At 32.5% G+C, this 16,825-nt stretch overlaps 1 protein-coding gene across 1 annotated transcript in view; it reads right to left on the bottom strand.

The window, feature by feature from the left end:
• Positions 1-16,825, bottom strand: part of LOC111057817 (6-phosphogluconate dehydrogenase, decarboxylating) — a 28,981-nt gene that overhangs the window by 6,465 nt on the left and 5,691 nt on the right. Inside the window, exons 2-4 of the mRNA XM_039423242.1 lie at positions 8,807-9,027; positions 5,166-5,410; positions 1,181-1,357 (exon numbers count right to left, since the gene is read on the bottom strand). Coding sequence (XP_039279176.1) covers positions 1,181-1,357; positions 5,166-5,410; positions 8,807-9,027 — 643 coding nt within the window. The remainder of the gene's footprint in view (positions 1-1,180; positions 1,358-5,165; positions 5,411-8,806; positions 9,028-16,825) is intronic.

The following is a 16,825-nucleotide window of genomic DNA, read 5'->3' as shown; positions in this document are numbered from 1 at the left end:
TCATGGTGTTGTAGCCATTCAATTCCCTCTCATGATGTATGAACTAAAAATTAGGATTTCTCAGACCAGTGGCGGCTCGTCCTATGGTTAATTGAACCCCCAGAATTGAATCAACTTCCTATACAATGATGAATTTGCAACTCAAATAATTATATTTTAATTTTATACTCATGAAATTACATCACAACATTCTTCATCTACGTAAACGTCGATGTGTTGCGGCCGGTGCCGGAGTGACTTGCTTGAAACAGCACCGAATGGCATGACGAGACGGATGGTGGTGGAAAGCAGTGTTCATTCCCCAATCTGAACCCAAAAACAGGGCTGGGTGAGGTAGTAGAACGGAGGAGGGGAGTCGGTTTGCTAGCACGAATTTGATTCACAATCCTGCCTGAACCACGTTTGCACGAGTTCATCCGAGAGTAGCCGAACCTAGCCGAGGCAAGTGAAGCATTCGGTAAACCTCGGAATGAATCGTGAGTATTCGTGATTCAGTATAATATATAAGGATTCAGTATCAGTGTCATCCTGAACCAATAAATTAGAATTTGGTGGCAGTAAAAAAGCGGTAAACTAAGTTTTGAGGTTATACGGTTATTTTTCGTTATATAAATTTGTTTTGCGTGTTGAAGAATATATGTAATTTCTAGTGTGTTTCGTGTATTCGTGAATATTTCTAGTATGTCTATTTTCTTTTAGTGAGAGTGTGAATATAATTTATTGTGTTACCATAACAGCATTTTGATGAAGAAATATGAATAAGGTTCAGTATTTGTTGAAGACAAACATTATTAATATTGAGGATAGGTGTAAAATAAAACATGATGGTAGACCAACTCCCTAAGTAAAAATCAAACAAGAAAAATATGAAGATGGAAAAAATCTATATTTGTAGAAAATATGCTTAATCTTTGGGGGGGGGGTAATCCCTTAAAATTATTATTGATTACCTTTACACTTGATTATGCTTAACACTCTATATCCTCTTGACCTTTCTCCCCAATAGATCATGAGGTTGAAACCCCAAGCTAAAAGATCACGAGCCGCCACTGTCTCAGATCATGAGAGTTGAATGAATAAGGAGGTTGTAGAGCATTCAATTCCCTCTCATCATATGTACTGAAAAATGAGAATTTCTCATATCATGACCATGGGATGAATGAGGAGATGTATTGCTGACCTTGCTCATTTCATCAGGCGTCATGTTGAGCGCGGACTTCATGAGGTCGTAGGCCTCACAGATCAGTTGCATGTCTCCGTACTCAATGCCGTTGTGCACCATCTTCACAAAATGGCCGGCGCCACCATTGCCCACCCAGTCGCAGCATGGCTCACCGCCCGCTTTCGCTGCAATGCCCTGCAAATTAACGCAAATATAAACAACAAAATGTTTTCACCTGAATTTTATGTGTAAATGAATAAGTAAATGAATGAATTAATGAACCAATGAATAAAATACAATATACTATTACAATAATACTATTGAACAATAAGATATTGAAAATCGTAAAGAATCCCAATCTTGAATGAAAACGACTTGATGCTTTCAAAACAAATAATTTTGTTATCAATTTGGATCTTAATCTTTCTAAATTCAAAATTAATTGTTTCAAGTGTTTGTTTTTTGTTTCAATGTGGAAAAAGTTAGTGAAGAATTGAAAAGTCGCACATAACCTTTATTTGGACAATTTATTCTATGAAATTGAGATAAAAAGAAGTTTTGGACTATAGTCTGTTTCTTTGTCCTTAAGTTGATTGTAAATGAAGAATAAATGAATAATGCCACTTATTTATTAAAACAATTTGAGAAACTGGTTTAGGTTGTTACACCATCATCAATCTCTAGTAAACTGGAGATCGGTGTGTGAAAACTTGATGTCTGGACTATTATATTGTCAAAACCACCAATTTATAAAAACAATTTGAGATAGTGGTTTAGGTACCCATCATCAATCTTTAGTAAACTGGAGTTGATGTGTAACAACTAGTACTTATTCAAATTGATTTTGTAAGTTGGTGTTTTTGACAATATCAAGTCCTTCTCATTCCATATTAAGGATATCTAATACAAGAAGTTAGCAACAGAATTTCTAAAATAATAAAGTCGAGAAATAAGGTTAGTGAGAATACTTAAATTGATAAGGTTCACATGATAAGATTTACTACATCAAAGTTTAAGAAGAGTTTTCAACTGTAAGAAACATATAACTACAGTATTAGAAATGAAAAATACGAATACTATTATTATCTTGATTAGATGGATCATAGATACATAAATAAATCATAAAGTGCCCCAGAGGACGATAGTCGACGCCAAATTAGCGTCATAAGGTTTGATTTTATCATTCATGCAAATTTTTATCGGTACTTTGTTTAGGCCCAGCCAATAGCTACATTACAAAAAGTCAAAAGATAAACGTTCTTTGAAGTATATAATTATATTCCAGTACAATAACCTCTTGAGAATCCTTTAGTGGTTATTGAATTTGAATTCTTATTCTTATTTAGTTCTCATTCTGCATTACAATAAATTTAAAACATTTTTAAAATCTAATTTTATATTTCACATTTAGTGTGAATGAAGTTTTCTAGATTTTTTGAATAACAAAATAAATTAATGAGCTGCTTCAAGAATTATTTGAAATAAAATCGAGCTGAATACGTGGATTCTGATTTTTATAAATACAGTAACAAGATTATGTCAATAAATGCTAATCTCTATTTGACGGCGTTCAAATATTGACCATGACATAGACAAGAAGGTCAAGAAAATTGAACTGATAAGTGACTCGTACAAAATTAATACCGCCCAAAGCAATTCAACTAGTTTCCAACGGATTGATTGTTTTATTGAAGGTTAATGCAGCTTCATAATACCGTCAGAATACTGAATTTTTTCGATGATGAAGCTACATCATCATTTTTTCAATCCAATTAAAAGTAGTACTGGAAAGTTCCAGAATTAAATATCAATTTTAAAATTAGAAGGATTTGAGATACGTGAAGGCTTGGGAATGTGGGAATGTGCCACTTATTTGAGCAATCTGAGAAAATTATTCATGAAATAGACACCTCGAAATTAAAATACTCTTAATCAATTTCCAACATCATGAATATTTGGATAAACGTTTACGCACTTTTACGCACTTTCATACTACGGTATGAGTTACGGATGAATAACTTTTGTAGCTAAAATTGATTCAATCAAGTCACTTGAATCTACCACCCCAATTTTGTAAATATTATTTGTATAATTAGATTACTAGTAACCGATCTAAAAATGAAAAAGCAATGAAAGGTTAACGTTATGAGAGGTTTTTACATATAAATGAGAAACACTGTGATTTGACGATAAGCCACTTACTTGTGAAATATTATTTATTGGATGTATCTTTACTGTATTTCATTAGTTGTACAAACAGTTATAAATGAACGAACAACTGGATAGGATTCAGGATAAATTATGAGTCATAAAATCAAATAATTATGAATCTATTCTAATTCATTTATTCATTTATACAATAAGTACATTATCAAAATGATAAAGAGAGGAAAAATAAGGTAACCTTGTGCTTATATATACTTATATAAAACTGCTTAATTATACTTCAATTTAAGTTTTCAAGAACTAAACTTTATCGATAAACTTTTATAATTTCCAACCTTATTCTTAACTGCAAACCCCTATTATGAGTCCAGTTATAACCCATGAGTTTATGGAATATTAGCTTAATCGATCAACAACTGATTTCAACTCAGATTATAAGTTAAAATTCAGTTCTTGATCTAAGTTTCAATTTACTTGCATAATTTCAATCTTTATCCACAACTCCAAATCTTCTATCTATATAATTATATAAAAGTGAAATGGCACTCACTCACTGACTGACTGACTGACTGACTGACTGACTCACTCACTCACTCACTCACTCAAAGAACTAAAAATCTACCGGACCAAAAAACGTTCAAATTTGGTAGGTATGTTCAGTTGGCCCTTTAGAGGCGCACTAAGAAATCTTTTGGCAATATTTTAACTCTAAGGGTTGTTTTTAAGGGTTTCAAGTTTGTCTTTTAGCATGTATATTCTTCTTCTCCCAATCTCTTAATTATAATTGAAATTTCCGTATCATATGTTACTATAGAACTATAATCTAGATAGAGTACCTCTTCGAAACAGTTGTTAACTGGCAACTAAATTAATAATTTTGTCAGGTTGGAATTAAGTTGAGTTGACTTTGTTAGGTTGGCATCAAGTTGAAGATTTAAATGCATTTATCGCGGAGAAATTGATTGGGTACTGCTACTTTAATCCTGGGAATATTATATTACTAGCCGTCAGGCTCGCTTCGCTCGCCATATCCGTTTAGCCAGACGTTTAGTCTGGACCCCCGACTGGATTGTCCTAACATATGATAAAAACGCTCAAATGAAAAATGCAGGCGAGCGAAGCGAGCATATATTTTGTATACTATCAAGCTATCAAAATTAAAAAGTTTTCTCAGCAAAACATTTTTTTTCGATCATTAATTTTTGAGATATGAGCGCCTAAAGTTTACATTTTTGTGCCAGAACATTTCAAGTTCGGTGAAAGATAAAATCATGAGATTTTAAGGATAGATTCTTCATGGTATTGTTGATCTAATAAAACAAAAATTTTCTGAAAATATCATTTTCTGTTAAAGTTATTCAATTTAACAAAACAGCCCAAAAATATTTTTAGTTGAGTTATTTTTGGTAAATTGAATAACTTTCTCAAAAATTGATATTTTCAGAAAATGTTTGTTTTATTAGATCAACAATACCATGAAGAATCTATCCTTAAAATCTCATGATTTTATCTTTCACCGAACTTGAAATGTTCTGGCACAAAAATTTAAACTTTAGGCGCTCATATCTCAAAAATTAATGATGGAAAAAAATGTTTTGTTGAGAAAACTTTTTACTTTTGATAGCTTGATGATATACAAATCGAAAAACTTTGAAAAATATCACCAATAGAAAGTTTATTTTTAGCCTTTGCACAGTCTTAATCAAATCATCAATGCTATTATGTTTAATCTGTGATTCTAGTCTCATATTTTTCATGATTATCTTATTTATGAATGAAAAAATTGATTATTATATGATAATTTCTTTGATGAAAAAAGAGTTATCACTTTCCTCACCTGGAATATGGGCTTGATATGTGGCCAGGCATCAGGGTTGCCGCCGGGCATGAGGGAGGGTCCATAGCGGGCTCCATCCTCGCCACCCGACACCCCCGAGCCGACGAAGAGAATGCCCTTAGCCTGGCACTCCTTGACGCGGCGCGATGTGTCCTGGTACTCAGAGTTGCCTCCGTCTATGATGATGTCACCCTTCTCCAGCAGAGGCATCAGTTTCTGGATGAAGTCGTCAACGGCCGAGCCGGCTGCAATTCGAAACACGTTCTTGTCCATGTAAAAATGCTTACGTCATCATCATTCCATTACAATAAATGCGACAGATGAGAATAAAATTAAAAAGATATTCATATTATTAATAATAATATTCGTATGGCTTTTATTGGTGGGGAATTCCTGATGGAAGTTTCACCTCGCCTGAATATATAATTTAAGCCGTCAATGGGCCTTACGACTGTCATACTTTAGCCGGGAACGACTTTAACCGGGAATTTAACGTGCCCACCCAATAACACGAGATATTCATATTGTATTGGTAATGCATTAAAACCTTGATACATCTCAAGGGACCGATCAAAAAGTGTACTATTACGAGATCTGTACTAGATCGGGGTGTTACAAGCTATAATGGACGTTTCAATGAAAAATTCACTATAACGGGGAATTTACTATATCGAGGTTCCATACTCAACTTATGTAGTAGGAATACACAATAATATTTCACGATGGAATAAAATTACAATAAGTTGTCTTTTCTACTTATTAACTCTTTCTCAACTCTTACTTGAAGACTTAGGGCCGGTTTCGGAGCTCGGGATTTAGGTAAGTTCTAGACTTTAAACAGCTGGAGTCAGAAAATTGGCTTTCCAAAACGGGGCGTAGTCGCAGTAAAAAGTTGCTGCAAAATAAATATTTATTTTCTCATTTCTATAATTGGAAACGTTTTCCTTGGCGAAATGAAACATTCCTAAATAATTCAAAAGAGCTGGAAATTTACACTATTTTCTCTTTATTTTATTGTGTGTTCAATTCTATAATTTTTCAAATATAATTAAAACGTGAATTTGACTATGACTACGACTACGCCCCGTTTTGGAAAGCCAATTTTTTGACTCCAGCTGTTCAAAGTCTAGAACTTAGCTAAATCCCGAGCTCGGAAACCAGGCCTTATCGTCTTTTCTACTAAATTAACAACTTCTATTTTGTTTATATCAGTGGAAAAATTCTACATCTCTGACTACAGAGTCCGATCGAGAACCTAGTATTCATAGATTGTAGGAATGACTATGACGCTGATTATCCCTGATTTCCTACACGATCCTTATTTGAATTTATATTTACATTTATCATTTCTTGTAGGCATAGCTGTGATAGAGTTGATCCACGATTTCCTATCCCATTATTGAATTTGAATTTATTGTCAGATAACATTAATCACAAATTTATATAAAATGCTACATAGTACATAGGATATGAACTGTTTTTTACTCCTGCCTGATTTTTAACTCGATCAATTGAGAAGTCAGTCTGGAAAAGCAACTATTGTTTACAGAATTCAACATAATTTCCTGTGAAAGAGCTAATGAGAAAAATAAATTATCTGCTATCGCTATGCAGTATTGAACCATTTGATAGTGTCAAAATAATAACCAGAAGTATTTAAAAATATGGAAGAGAAAATATTGAATAATGATTATTTTTTTCAATTCACTAAAATACCAATACAATGTAACCTGCCATCTCCAGAAAATGACAATAAATATTAAACTCAATAAAAATATTTTAAACTTGTGTTCTTCTAATGTTGAGATAAGTATTACGGTATTCTCTATTGTTTACATTCCTGATTCATGATTTTCACCCTTCAATTTATGTTATTTATGGTAACACCGTATAAGCCGATAAAGTGGAAGGACATCTTAACATAGAAGAATAAAAATCTGGGTTTTAGATGTTTGTCCTATTTGAAGCCATTGATTATCTTATTGTAAACTTAAATACAATCGTAGTAATGACTTTGAGAGTAATGTCTTCCAGAGTGAAATATCTTCTAATAATTCACTTTCTAAAAAATCAAAACAAACTACCCGATTCAAGATTTAGTGGAAAAATATTTGTATTCCCTCCAAAAGTAAACAATAAATGATTAGCAAGTTATGGCTCTAGTCTGTAATATACGCTTTTTGATAAGAAGATAACACAAAAAATGAATTTCAATGTCATACGGTGCACAGTTTGTAATATCACAAACATTGATATCGAAAAGCCATAAAACCAAACTTTTGACAATTCTATTCTCTATCTCTAAATTTATTAGAGCTCTTGACAGAACTTACATTCGAGGATAATGAAACACCACTGTTCTAATCTTTCACGTAGGTTTGAAAAATGTATATATTTGTAATTTTGTAAGATCACAATATTGAAATATCAATATGGATAACCAAGCTAGTTATTGTCCAGGGAACAATTGTGAACTCTGGTGAGTTAAACAGGAAGAAATGTCATTGATATCATTGATACATCTTGCAGCTCAGGAAAAAAATTTTGGAACGTTTTCTATCGAATAACTAAGCTATTCTATTGAGCTTATCAAGAGTTTAGCAAACGGTAAAATGTAGCTCATATCTATAATATTATCGATGATAGAAACAAGATTATTGATTCACTTTTAAACTTATTAAAGCAAGAAGTGCTTTTGTCTTATTCCTACACTTTCTCATTTGGGATGACAAAGTGTAAGGAGGGTACTTCTTCTAACTTCTCACTAGACCAAACAAAGCTGCAACATCAAAAATTGAGTTCCAAGCATTCCATTGTTAATTATTGATCAATTGATGCAATTGAATATTTCACACTGAACAATGAAACTGCTGCAAGATTCAAGGGAAATGCAAATCAAATCAAATCAAATCAAAATTTATTTCCATAAAAACACTTTACAAAACAAAAATTAACTAATTATTTACGGAAAAATAGCACCCGCAAAGAAAAATCTGAGCGCGGAGTGCGAGTTGTGCTTATTTTTTACAATGATGAAAAATACAATACCGTAAATTTTTTGAGTATATTAATTATAAAAACAGAACCAGAAGTAACAATGGCATATCACAATGATAATCTTCTTGTAGCATAAACAAGAAGACAAATGAAACATTTAATTGAAGAGAATTTAATGCTCCACAAGCTAATGATCAGCATTGATTTTTTCATCGATAATTGAAAAGGTATGAGGCCAAAAAGAGTAAAAAATTGGAGGCAACCGTGTTTTTTCCATAATGTCACACCTTATGGCTCGGATACCTCGAAAACTATAAGAGATATGAAAAACGTTGCCAGATGAATGTTTTAGGAAATGCCGTCATTTTGAAAGTTTCAATTTTGTATTTAATCTAGTGTCTCAAAGACCTTGAGACATATAGTTCTTGAGATATATGCAAGAAACCAAAACATGATACCTTTAAACCACCCTCACTCATTAGCACAGGGAGGGGACTTTTGATATGTTTACCTCTTTACTACTATAAACAGAAATGAGAGATCAAAAATTGTCTTCCAAACTTTTCCCTCTACAACCTTCCATTGACTGGATCAATTAAGTTTCTCGAGACATGCGCATATAGGAGGTGGTTGGCGTGAATTACCTTTGACAAGCATCATGACCCTGCGGGGCTTCTTGAGTTTGCTGACCATGTCCTCGAGGGACTTTGCGCCGATGACGTTGGTGCCCTTGGCTTCGTTCTGCAGGAAGGCGTCCACTTTGTCGGTGGTTCGGTTGTAGGCGCACACCACGAAGCCGTGGTCGTTCATGTTCAGGATCAGGTTCTGGCCCATCACCGCCAACCCGATCAACGCTATGTCTGCCCTGCAACACCACACAAATACAATCAATAAGAGAAAATACAAATAAATTAAGTATTTTAATAGGGCTACTTGATTATTATAGAAATCACTAGTACGGTACCCTCTTTATACCGTCTTATATAAATACAACTAGTTTTGAGCACTTTAACACTCTTGAAAATGGCATGAGTGCTCGAAACTAGTTGTGTTAATTGACCGAGCGAAGTGAGGTCTAAAGCTACGTTTACACCGGAGTTAATAACACGAGTTATTAACTTGACTCAATCCTCAAAAATATCTCTTAACAAAAGTTAATAACTCGTGTTTTTAACAGAAAATTCCTTGTTATTAGAGAAAATGTAATTAACTTAATGTTAATGACTTTTGTTATCAAAATCAGTTAATAACAAACATTTTAAAAACTTTTGTTATTAACTCCGGTGTAAACGCAGCTTAAGATTCAAGTCGTGTATGTGTTTGTATGTTTATATGTTCCGCATTTACGGCGAAACGCGGCAATAGATTTTCATGAAATTTAACAGGTATACAGGTTACTTTTTGAATTGCGCGTCGGCGTATATAAATTACAAGTTTATTAGAAATTCTACATTTTAAGGATAATATAAAAGAAAAAGGAGCCTCCTTCATAAGCCAGTATTACCCTAAAAATCAGACTATAGAATATTATTCATCATAAATAAGCTATCGACAGGATTAGTAATTGCATGCATTGATAACTCAAAGTAGCATAGTATTTTATCCCGACTTTTCTCTGCTTTCAACTCGGTAAGCTTTTGATAATAATAGTAGTTGTTTACAAAATATTATTAGCATTGTCGATACAAAAACTTAAACAGCCATTAGTCATTTACACACCGATATCTCGCCGACACGAAAGGACAAGATAGAATTTACTCTGATGGACAGTATTAGAGGAAGCTGCGGTTTATAACTGCGCGAGGTCTACTGTTCATAGAACTACTAGTAAAAAACAAATACCGTTCTTCCAATAGGGGAAACGTCAGCAATGTGCTCATCTTATCTGTATTATTTGTAGAAATCGTAGAAGCATGTTCTGGAAAACGAAAGAACTCATATTTCTGTTTAGAGAGCTAGAATATTTGTTATACTTGAAACTTGTTTTACTAATGCTTGCTTGTCCAAGTGAATGTCATCAAAAAACCATATCGATTCGCTAAAGGGTTGGATGTGTAACTCTTGTCATTCCCTCAGTTGAATGGATAAGTCCACTCTCCTTTACAATCTCCAAGGATCAACTTACAAGGTCCTAGCTTCAATACTACAAAAATCAATATTTTTTGTTCTCAGATCTTGAGCCCTACACAACTGTTGTTCATTTCGTATCAAAGCCATAAAACTACTCCACATAGTGAAAAATGCATGACCTTGTGTTGTCTATTCCACAGAGAATGAATATTTATTTATACATGAGGGAGGTTCTAAAACGGTGTTTCGGTTTAAAAAGCACTTCGAGTTTTTGGAATCAGAGCTTGAGAACTAATTTCTCCAACTTTAGTATTCTATAAGAATAAGAATATTTTTATTGCCGTTAAAAAACTTAATTGTAATAGGCTACGTCAAAATACAGTCAGTTTTTCTAAATACTATGTATACATATAATTAAATATTCTTAAAAATAATACAATAAATAATATAATAATAATTATAATGAAATAAAATCTAATTCTTTAGAGATTATTATTTTTGAATAGTATTTGTGTCAGATACTAGATATTTATTTATATTATAAAAAGGGTGGTTCTTTAACCATCTATTTAAAACATGTTTAAAAGCTTTTTCCGGCAGATTCCGCACCCATAAAAGAAGTTTATTGAACATCAGTCGTCTCTGATAAAGATGACTTTTGTGAGTTTTTGATAATCTAATTTGAGGAATAGCAAGATCTAATCGATTTCCCGTGTTATATGAGTGTCCAATACTGTCATAGTTATAGAAATTATTTTTTACTTGAATTAAATTTTTATAGATGTATAATGTTGGCACTGTCATGATTTGAAATTTTACAAAACTGTCTCTACATGATTCTCTTGGCTTAAGATTGTCAATAATTCTTATTACTTTCTTTTGAAGAATGGGTACCTTTGTGGCAGTGCTATTTCCCCAGAGTATAACTCCATATGCTAACAAGGAATGAAATAGACCAAAATGAGTTGTTAAGAGTACATCTGAACTTACACAGTATTTTAATTTTCTCATAAGATATGTCACTCTAGACAGTTTTCTGCACAACATATTCACTTGCTCCCTCCATATTAATTTACTATAAATATAAAGACCTAGAAGTTTAACAGCTTGATTTTCATTTCCATTAATCAGTGAGAAATATATTAGTTCTATCTTATCATCATTAATTACAAGTTTATTTGCTTCAAGCCATGTTTTGAATACTTGTATACATTCTAATAGCTTTGTCTTAACACCTGACATATTCTTATGAGAGCACATTAATGTAGTATCGTCTGCATACAGTATAGGCAAGCCTAATGGAATCACACCACAGTGAATGCCATTAATAATATTAGGAAGAGAAAGGGTCCAATGATTGAACCTTGAGGAACACCTGATTTCACATCAAAAATTTCCGATTTTATATTATCAACAATTACAACTTGCTTTCTATTCAAATATGATTCAATCAGTTCTAGTTCCTTTCCAACAATTCCATAGAACTGCAATTTCGTTTACAAGATACTATGAGAGATACAATCAAATTCTTTTCGCAAGTCTAATAAGCCAACACCTGTAATCAATCTGTCTTCAAAAGACTCCAAGATCCTATTTACAATAGTCTCAACAGCCATTATTGTATTATGAGCAGGTCTGTAAGCATACTGATGACAATATAGAATATTATTACAATCAAAGTATTCATACATTTGGGCAAACATAACAGATTCAATAATTTTACCAATAATAAGGACAATGGCTATAGGGCGGTAACTGTCAGGTTGTGTCTTATCGCCTATTTTATACACTGGACAAATCTTACTCAACTTGAGACAATTGGGAAAAGTAGCAGAGATGTTTTGCATTTATTTTTTTAATTTCGAATAAAATTATCATTAGCTTTAATTTTAGATTTCTACATTTCCTTACACTACTTCATTACTATACACTCTTTACACTATATCGTTCATTTCTTCAGTAGCTCAGTAACATTTCACTCAATCTTTCATTTATATAATCAAAGCTTCCAATAAGTTTTTGTATAATTTCTTACTGATTTGTATCAGTCCAATATGAGATTACTCAACTATTAATTTTCCAAGTACGTTACTTACTGATTATTACTTCTTTATCCATGTGATTTTTTTATAATCATCAATTATTATTATTATATTGAACTAATCCCACATTATACAGAGTGACACAGAATAACGATATCTTAAAAAAACCATACAACATTAGTGGGAAGGACAAAAATGATTTTATTCAAACTAATGTAAAGTTCAAGACTTGCCATTTGAGAATTATTAATAACATCTATCACTTTTTGACAATTATTTCTTTAAGATGGCTTCCTCCTGCACGAATACACTCCTGAAATCTGTGTTGAGATTCCTGAACGATTGCTGCAACATTTCATCTGGGATATTGTTAGTTTCATTTTGAATTGTCTGTTATGATTCAACCACAGTTATTGGTCAAGTTTGTGAAAACGGTTGATTTGAGATAGCTCCACAAACAGAAATCGCAGGTGGACAGATCATGGGACCAGGAAACGCAGATGGAAACTTAGATTTATTTCTATTATTAAGGTTGATAATGTTTTCACCTTGTTAATTATACTTCGATTATCTGATCATACTACTGGATACGTGATCAGTATAATTTCCAATATACTATTTAATTTCTACTTTTGTAATTTGTAGGAGGAAATAAATTCATTTATTCATGTTGTAGCGATCAATGAGGAATCGTCAACACAGATTTCAAGAGTGTATATTCTTTCAGGAGGAAGCCATCTTAAAGAAATAATTGTCAAAAAGTGATAGATGTTATTAATAATTCTCGAATGGATAGTCTTCAACTTTACATTAGTTTGAATAAAATCATTTTTGCCCTTCCCACTAATGTTGTAAGGATTTTTTAAAAGTTCCCGATATTCTGTGTCACCCTGTATAAATTCGATTTACAATAAGTTACTAATAACTTCTCGTCCGGCCTTTGTAACAAGTAATTAATATAAAAGAAATAAACCGATGAATATGTTTATAGTATTCCAAAATATCGCAGAAAATTTATTTTTGAAATCATGTTTTCAATTAACGAGATTAAAAAAAATAGATTCAATTGAATAAATAACGTTCTCAATTCAAGAGATTTCATGAGTAGATTCAATCAAATTTCAAGATAAGTATTTTATATAAGTAACCCCATAATCTCCGTAGCAGTTACCATTCCAAAATATAAAAAACAAAACAAGTAGCCTATAATATTCTTTACATTCATGTAGGCCTAGTTCCAGTTTTTCCTCAAGATGTTGGAACTCTTAAAGGAATACTGCTTGGGTAATGATTATGATGGAGGTTGACATTTTTAGATGTATTACGAACCACCGCGAAGTGGAGGACACTGAGATTTTGAGTCTTTCGCGTAAATGAATACTGCTTGGGTAATGATTATGATGGAGGTGGACATTTTTAGATGTATTCCGAACCACCGCGAAGTGAAGGTCATAACTGAGAGATGGTAGTCCAGATCAATCAGACTATCAGGCGGTCGTCTCTAATCTAGTCTTAGTGATAAGATACTGGTACGTGGGCGGAGGAACCACACCCCTAACCGAGTTCATTACGTAATTTTATAAGGCATTTGAGAACCCACAAGAGACGGGTGGACGGGTCAAGGAGTATTGACCGATCTACACAACTGATACATCAATTTCATTGTAATAATATCATTCTACTAATAATACTTTTAACAATGAAATTATTGCAGTATTCTACTCCAATCAACTGTCTGGACTAGTGCACACTTTCGAAGGTTGCATTGCCTGGAGTCTGGAGAAACAAATCTTCTCTAGCCTTGATACTAGAAAGTTTGCCCTAGTTGGATATATGCACCAAGGTTGTAAATCACAAAAGATTATGCACTGTGAAATGACTCATACTACTACACATGCTAAGTGCATACAACTATCGACCTATACTTCATTCAATCTTACAAAATCCATTTAAATGAATCCAATAAGATAACAAATTTATTGTATCATGTCATATTACTGTAATTCGTTAAGATACAATATTGAAGATTATAATAGTTATGAAGTTATAAACATTCTAATTCTTGTTCGAAAATTATACAGACATCCAAAATATAAAAAACAAAACAAGTAGCCTATTATATTCTTTACATTCATGTAGGCCTAGTTCCAGTTTTTTTCTAAAGATGTTGAGTCTTTCACGTGAAGGAATACTGCTTGGGTAACGATTATGATGGAGGTGGACATTTTTAGATGTATTCCGAACCACCGCGAAGTGAAGGTCATAACTGAGAGATGGTAGTCCAGATCAATCAGACTATCAGGCGGTCGTCTCTAATCTAGTCTTAGTGATAAGATACTGTGGGCGGAGGAACCACACCCCTAACCGAGTTCATTACGTAATTTTATAAGGCATTTGTTTAATTGAGAACCCACAAGAGACGGGTGGACGGGTCAAGGAGTATTGACCGATCTACACAACTGATACTTCAATTTCATTGTAATAACATTATTCTACTAATAATTCTTTATATTACAATGAAATTATTACAATACTCTAGTCCAATTAACTGTATGGACTAGTGCACGCACACTTTCGAAGGTTGCATTGCCTGGAGTCTGGAGAAACAAATCTTCTCTAGCCTTGATACTAGAAAGTTTGCCCTAGTTGGATATATGCACCAAGGTTGTAAATCACAAAAGATTATGCACTGTGAAATGACTCATGCAAAGTGCATACAACTATCGACCTATACTTCTTTCAATCTTAGAAAATCCATATAAATGAATCCAGGATAGTCAATTTATTGTATCATGTCATATTACTGTAATTCGTTAAGATACAATATTGAAGATTATAATAGTTATGAAGTTATTAAACATTCTAATTCTTGTTCGAAAATTATACAGACATCCAAAAAATAACTAGAATAATAACGAAGTGTCATTAATTACATGACACTGTTTTTCCTGTATTTAATATTATCATGGTATCGTTATCAGAGCTACAGTATATTTTATATAATATTTTGTGGGGAATATTTTTACAGATGGAAATTACCGAGTTATTGCAATTATTCAAATGCTAATGAATTAATTATTATTAAACGAAAATCCAAATTAAATGTTGTAAAAAAATTAAATAAAATAAAATGTTTACCCTGTTGTCCATATTTGCAGTAGAAGCAGTCTTCGGGGTGAATTACAGCATTTAATTTGGATTTAATAATAATAGGGAATATTTTTCTTAAATTCTGTTACTTTTCGTTTACATTTTTATTGAGTTGAATACATTTAACAAGTTCCATAAAGATGTAGTCTTTATAGAAATATTATAGATGTCTGAGTCAGAAGATTATTTTTCAAGAGTTCTAATGTAAATTCTATGTATATAGAAGGAAGTATAATTTTCATTTATAAACTACCTACATCCTAAATGTTTTTTCAATATCTTCATTGAATGTAGCAAAGCATATCCACAAATCCGGGAGATTTAGAAAAAAATTAAGTAATATAATGTTTCAATTTCAATTACGCGAATGACATACCTAGTAGGAAGGCTTCAACAATTTGATCATTTTGTGACTAAATATGAAATCGGAATTTGCCAATTTTAAGTTATAGTACGTAACAGTTGTCAAGTGAATGCTGGATAGTAACCAATGATTTTTAATGTAACATTTTAACGTATTTTATTACGTATATGAACCATCACAAGTATAATTTTTGGAATACAGTATAAATATTTATAACTCTGCTTATCTTTTGCTTTTTCCGTATCTTCGATTCGCCTTTGAGTTGACCTTTCCTGGTCACGGGTTCGACAAAGCTTGGAAATCGAATTAATACTGAACTCAAAAATTCAATTCGGAATTTAAGGTAGAAGATTAACTAACAGAATGAGTTGAGAAGAAAATGTATCCACCATAAAAAACCAATTATTGAATTACATTTATTATTAACAACTTGCAAGCTGTAACTTATTATAGAGCTAGACGTTTCTCTGGAATTGAAAGCGTAATTATTGTGATTTCTGTTCAAAGTTTTCAATCACTCCCTTTTGATTAAATGTTTTTTCTAAGGGGGAAAACTTGAAGCTTGAAGCTGAAAGACTGAACAATCTCTTCTTTAATAATGCGAGATTTGTGGATCAATATATGAATTAATATAGAAAAATAAGTTTCAACTTTAAAACTGCTATTATTGATTAGATACAAAAAGTAGGTATAGAGTGTAGGCCTCAAGTCACCATATATTTGAAGGAGTAGACTATAGATTAAGGTGGGCCTATTCATAAAAGTGAGAAATGGTTAATCAATGACAAGATTGATGACTGGGTTCCACTGTGACCTCGTTTTAGGCGAAGAAAATCCAATTTTCAACTATTGAACCAACACAAAGGCATATTGGTAACCGTACTATACAAAATATCAATATAGGCCTGCTGGAATGAAAATTTGACGTTGCACAAAAACAACATCCATTCTGAAGATCTATCACTGTTATTCGATTTTTAAACATACAAGAATATGGAACAGCTAATAACGTTTTGGAATTCTTCAAAGCTAATAAT

Source organism: Nilaparvata lugens, chromosome 3 (genome assembly GCF_014356525.2).
Source record: "Nilaparvata lugens isolate BPH chromosome 3, ASM1435652v1, whole genome shotgun sequence".
Classification (NCBI taxonomy): domain Eukaryota; kingdom Metazoa; phylum Arthropoda; class Insecta; order Hemiptera; family Delphacidae; genus Nilaparvata; species Nilaparvata lugens.
Note: the sequence above shows the minus strand (reverse complement) of the source record. Positions and strands in the feature narration are given on the sequence as shown.